Source organism: Panonychus citri, unplaced genomic scaffold, assembly GCF_014898815.1.
Source record: "Panonychus citri isolate SS breed McGregor unplaced genomic scaffold, ASM1489881v1 Contig00001, whole genome shotgun sequence".
Classification (NCBI taxonomy): domain Eukaryota; kingdom Metazoa; phylum Arthropoda; class Arachnida; order Trombidiformes; family Tetranychidae; genus Panonychus; species Panonychus citri.
The window spans coordinates 165,843-172,486 of record NW_026515406.1 but is presented as its reverse complement, the minus strand read 5'-3'; the positions used below and the strand labels follow the sequence as shown (position 1 = coordinate 172,486).

The following is a 6,644-nucleotide window of genomic DNA, read 5'->3' as shown; positions in this document are numbered from 1 at the left end:
CATCAAAAAGAGAGACACAAAGATTGGATCCAAAATGGATCCGATTCACAACAAAAGAAGACTAAGTATTAAAAATGTTCTAAATTTGAATTGGTTTTCTTTTCTTTTTCTATAATAAACAATCTAATCCAGTCAATGGGTAGAAATAAACAATTTAAATATAGAATTTTGAACAGTTTAAATTATAAAGAAAACAATTAATCCTAATGACTGATTTTCCTTTTAAAACATAGGAGAATCAGAGAAACAAAAGTCAATTGTTAGAAATGAAAAGATTCTAATTTTTAAAAGGAAATTAATTACATTGATTCTCTTACTTGATTCTTGGTGATTTCAGTTTTCTTTTGGTGTGATTGAAAGAAAATACACTTGATTAAACTCACAGGAGATTAAAAATAGAAATAAAAACAATTAAAATTCACATTGTTGTCAATCCGAATCCGAAAAAGATACTAAATTAATTGTTCGTTTAAAGAGCAACAGATGGCGACTCAATCGATTTTGGTTCGAATTTTTTTTCGTTCTAATTTTCAATTGATAGAAATTAGAAAATTTAGATTCTTAAACAGTTATACTTATAAAACACATTAGTTGTTTGAATCATGTAACCTATCAGAGCAACATGTGACAAAATTATCATGTCCTAGGAAATTGTTCAAAAGTTGAAGGTTATTAATGTGTCAATCAATGAACTTTTTCAGAGTTACAATAAGAAAATGTTAATGAAATTAGGTTTTGATTGTACCTAATGTTTGATTTCAAGTCGATTGAATAAAAAACTACCAAAATTTAAGATTCGCAGCCGAAAGTTCAAAGCATTTAAATTGTAATCAATACAGAGCATTTCATCAAGTTTCCAACAAGTTTTTCTTGGATAACTTTTTTGTCTTTCATTATTACGACCTCAGACTCGAATTATGGGAGTTTGAACTAATATTATCAATGGTTATGTTTCATCCCGATTGTTATGATAAGATTTCAAGTCCATTTGATAGCCGGGAAAAGGTTTGCGATCAATAATATTAAAAGGTGACAATTGAGTAATAACTCGAACCTGAGGTCGTAATAATGAAAGACAAAAAAGTTATCCAAGAAAAACTTATTGGAAACTTGATGAAATGCTCTGTGTTGATTGCAATTTAGAGATGATTTTCCGGTTAATCCAAACTGAAAAGTTCATTAGTTTATAAAATAAACACCAGATAGCGACCGTAGTTTCTGTTTTAATTGTTCTAACTTTTAATTGTCTCTCAATGTTTAAAACAGTTGAAAAATAAATCATTTGCTCTTCATTTGATATTAATTGTTTCATTAATTTTACTCCAGGATTAAAAGCAATTTTAAGGTGTAAGATTAACCCTTTCATTAGCTTAGAAACGTGTATTATAAAGACATTAGAATCTAATTACTTACAACAATTAACCATTCGATTGATTCTGATTGTTACATTATCTCAATTACTGTTTTGAAATAGTTATCGTCTTATTTTGACTTTGAGATCGGATCATTTGCCGTGCGCGTTAATTTAATGTCATAAACGACCAGAATATCAATGATAATTACTTTTTCTCGGCATTTTCTAGGCTTAATGGTTAACCTAAAGATGGCTTCCTTTAGGCGATCAAGGGAAATGTTGATGATAATGATAAAACCATTGATTCCTGAGGATGACAATCAATCTGTTTAAACAAACCTTTGGTTAATATGGTTACATATTGACAGAGATCGTGAGAGAGTGTGTCATCCTTGTGCTCTTCATGTTCCTGGTTCCAACTCTCCCTTGGTGTGTCTTCAATCAATCATCATCATCATCATCATCCAATGAACTGATTTCCAATTTTCGAAAGCCCTTGATTTTTATATTCTCTATCCTCTAATCATCACAAGCGAATGTTTAATTTTCATATTCTCCATCATCTTGATCACCTACATGAACGAAACCCATTAATTACTTGTTACTAATTAATGTTGTGTCAATTTGTATTATCTAATCAACTAATTATTACCATTATTCCAATTGTTTAGATTAGTTTTCTTTCAAATTCAATATTTAATCATGACTATAATTCACTTTTAATTGTTAACTTTGTTTCGTTAACAGAAATTGAAACCTCTTTTCTAATCATCAATAATCTCATTTGATTCCAATTGAGCTGTTTAATTATTTACCAAACTAATTAACTAATCAATCGAATAATTTTTTCTTGATTATTACCAATCATTGTCAGTATAATTAACACGAAAACCTTTCACATCCATTAATTAGTTTCCCTTTTTTTTTAATGAGATTTTTTCTTCTTCTCTTGATTAACTTAAATTTCAATGCAAAAATGACAATTTCAAATCTCTGATAATTAATCGTAGTTCTAATCAATAATTTGTTAATAGTGTTTAATTGTTTTCTAACCTTTAAATTTCTGATTGATTGATTGTTCATCTTTAACCAACTACGAACTTGAAATCTAATTATCATCATCTGGTAATCTAATTAATTACATCATTCCAATGATAAATGGGTGTATTGTAATTACCAATATATTACAATTCATATGATCTAATTGATTGTATTAAAACTTATGTACGTATTTAATTGTCTATTAATTGTTATCACATAACACACAACCGTTAATCATGATAATTGAAAAGTGATTAAGGTTTAATCATCAACAACCAGGTAAAAATCAACCAATATTATTAAAACTAAACTCAACAATTATCATTACAATTGTTTGTATTGGTTTTTGATTGATATTGATTTAATGTTTAAAGTCAGACAATTAAATCAATGTTAATGATGATGAGTTGATGTTTAATTGTTGTATTTGATTTTGATTTTTCTTGTTGTCGTTCAAATCAAATCATTTGTGATATTGAACTTATTTTTTTGTTGATCCAACAGTTAATTGTTGTCAAGGGTTAATAGGATCCAATTGGATTAACAAACCAGAAACAAAATAATACAGTTTAAATAATTAACTGTTATTATTACAATTAACTTGCCAATTGATGATTATCCCCTTTAATCATGACCAAATTAAAAGCAATTTAATTTCCTCATTTGATTTTTTTTTCACCAATTCTGTTAATCTGATCAATCTAAATCATTTGATAATCTTATTTAAAACCAATTTTATTAACCGATTTGTTATACTTATCATATTTCCAATTGTTTTTATCCTTAAAGAATTAACTAATTAACCATGAGAAACTAATTCTTTAAAATTAAATTGTTCTGTTAATTAACATTACCAATATAAAAAAACAATAACAATCAACTAAATCACAATCACAGTGATTGTAAATTGAGTTAAACAATTATCTAAACATCATTTTTTGTTTTGTTTAATTAACCCAAACAATTAGCATAATATTATTTAGATTATAATGAATAATATCAATGTTAAGGTTAAATTGTTACGATTTCCTTGTTAATGTAAATTGTTATCAACATTAAAACCGTTTTTGGTTGTAGGTTAAACAATTAAGGAGACAATTTGACAAGAACTAAATTGTACACAAAAACAAATTGATTTAATTTAGTTTCTAAATTGTTTCAATTTAAGCTGATTTACAAATCGGATTGGTAATATTGATACATAGTAAATAATTTATATACATAGTGACTTAATTGCAAGATTGTGATGTTGTTTGATTGTGAGATGAGTTGATTGTTGATTTAATAATAATCGAGATCCATTTTGATTTGATTTACTTGTTGTTGATGGTTTTGTCAAATTCACTGATTGTACCAATTGATTGTTGTACCAGATGGTTTAATTTTCGTTGTTTATTTTGGTCTGATTGTTAATCCATAACAATGATTATAATCTGTCAATCATCATCATCATCATGTAATCATCCATTTATATGATCATCTTTATCCGCATCTTTGATCCGCATCATTTACATACCTTAGGGATGTACAACAAAGGTAAGCAAACAACTTGAAAATACTTTAAGATGATGATGACCTTAAGAAAATGACCTCAGGTCAAAAATGTGAATATGTAAAAAGATGAGACAACAACAAGTAAAATCATCTCTCTCTCTCTCTCTCAGTGTCCAGATGAAAGTAACATTATCCCTCCTCGCTACTAATCCTCCTCCTCCTTTGTCAATACCCAAAGTGACGGGGTGGATAAGTAAAGTGAGACAGAAAATGTTGACACTGTACAAAAGGAGGAAGAGATTGAAGAAAAACCTTATGGTCAGTGTGGATGTTAAATCGTTGACCAACATCAACAATTATCATCTGTATCTTTATGAATAAATATATTATTATTATTATTATTGTTGTTGTTGTTATTGTTGATGTATCGTTTAGGTTGAAGTGTCGCACGTCCAGCACTTGCCCCATCACCTTTACTACCAACAAGTCCACCATCAACACCTGCAATCAAATTACCACTAGTGGTCATCCCGACAACAACATCTCTTAATCGTGTTGATTTATAATGATCACGAATATCAAATAAATCCAATGGGAGATCAGTTGATGTTAACACTTTGGCTGCTAATCGTGAGGATATTGGTAGGATTACCTTACGACGATAATGATAATGATGATGATGATGATTAGAATGATGATTATTATGATGATGGACAAGATGACAAGCGGCAGGATGACAGGTTTGATATAAAGGTAATGAATGATGTTGTTCAGTTGATTCAGTTGAATCAATTATATCACAAAGAACTGACTTTTTTGAGGATTGTAAACTTGAGCAAGTATTACGTATCACATAACCACGGATAAATATATTATCCTCACCTTGACCAGCACCTTGACCAACACCATCAATACTATCACCGCTACCACCACCGGGACTACTGGTAACACTTTTTGAGGTCAACTTTTTAACACTTGACCCACCGCCGCCACCGCCACTGTCCAAACTGTCATTGTCATTGATACTACTACTATCATCATCTTCATCATCATCATCTTCCAATAATGATTTATCCCAGAATTTGAACTTTTCAACTCCAGGTAACTTTGCAGGTTTCATGATGTGATTAATTCAATTGGACGGATTATGAACACCGGGTAAGAGATTAATGTTAATCAATAACTGTTAGGAAAAACTTTTGAGAACAAAATTTGTTGAGATTAACAATAAGACAATTAGGATGAGATGAGAAAACAATTATAATCGAGATTGATGAAAACAAGTAATCACTTCAATTGAAGATGATGATCAATGGTAAATGAACATGATCCAATTTGATAGAGACACATGAGAGAGAGAGAGAGAGAGTATGAGAGAGATAGTGAGTGAGTGAGAGACTCGAATTTGAGAGATGATAATGATGATGAGTTTGTGATGAGAGAGAGAAAAAAACAGAGAAAAAAATGAGAATTCAAGTTGACTCAATTTGCGCCATAGAAAAACTGAAATGAGTGAAAGAAAGAGGAAAATGATGATAAAAGGGAGAAAAGAGAGAGAGAGAGAGAGAGAGAAGATGAAGATAAGGGGAAAAAGAGGAAGATGAGGAGAGGGAGAAAGCGGGAGAATGGTAAACCAGGCACACAGACACATGAATCGGGTTTCCATTTTGAAGGCGTTTCTTTCAATTAAACAATCCTCATTATCCTTAGTTGGACTAATCCTGTCAACCGGATTAACGTTAAAACCAGTAAACTGAATCTACGATTGAACTTTTTTCATGTTTTCATGGAACAATTAAAATTGATTCGGTTTCAATTACTGTTTTCACTTATACTCTTCTCTCTCTCTCTCTCTCTCTCTCTCTCTCTCTCTCTCTCTCTCTCTCTCTCTCTCTCTATTCTGTAATTGTTGTTACCAACTGATTTTGTCAATTTCACTTTCATGTATTAACAATTAACAGAAATCTATTCATGATGATGATCAATATTTTTTGGTCTTTTCATTAATCATAATCAGTTACAATTGATTAGCTTTTAAAACAATCATATTAATCATTGTTCATGAACTTGAAAAATAAATAACAATAAAAAACGATTATCATTAATCATTTGCAATTAATTTTACAATGATAATGATTAACAATTGATAATCAGTTGAAAGTGTTTATTGATTGATTGTTGAGAATGAAAAACAAAATAATATCTGATGAATCAGTTAATTGTAATTTCATTGATGATCAAAGGTTAGAAACAAACAGTTGATTTAATTGTTAATTTCTGAGTTAATTGTTGATTAACTGAATAAGTGAAAGGTAAAAATAATTATCAATGAAAAAAAAACCGTTGGCACTTTGATTATAAATTCACTGTATGTGTTTACATAAATGATTTTATCCCAATGGAATAATTTTTTAATTCATTTTCTCATCAAGTTAATTATGTTTGACCATCTTATCATTACTTACCTGTGGTCAAGAGAAAGGTAATTAATCAAGTGAATTTGATTGTTGATGACGGGAATCATTTAAATTGAATTCTGGTTTGTTTTCAGATTTAAGTTAAGGTGCCAATAGGAAGACACCATGGGGATTTCATGCCGAGATTCAGTTGAATAATCATCATGAACCCGTTGGCGTAATGAGGGAGGTTTGAAGATGATGAGGATGATGGTGATGGTGATTATTATTAGTATGTGAGTTTAAATTGTTCACAATCAAGGAAGCAAATTGTTGGTGTGGAAGAAAAATTTTTTCAC

The 6,644-nt window shown here is 29.7% G+C and overlaps 1 protein-coding gene across 1 annotated transcript; it reads right to left on the bottom strand.

The window, feature by feature from the left end:
• Positions 1–3,505: 3,505 nt before the first annotated feature.
• LOC128396024 (POU domain, class 4, transcription factor 2-like) lies at positions 3,506–5,695 on the bottom strand. The gene has a single exon (XM_053356573.1). The coding sequence runs from the start codon at positions 5,007–5,009 to the stop codon at positions 4,239–4,241; it is 771 nt and encodes a 256-aa protein (XP_053212548.1). The 5' UTR covers positions 5,010–5,695; the 3' UTR covers positions 3,506–4,238.
• Positions 5,696–6,644: the final 949 nt, after the last annotated feature.

Excerpts from the sequence above, each read along its gene's own strand:
- LOC128396024 (XM_053356573.1), bottom strand. The coding sequence starts at position 5,009 with ATGAAACCTGCAAAGTTACCTGGAGTTGAAAAGTTCAAATTCTGGGAT.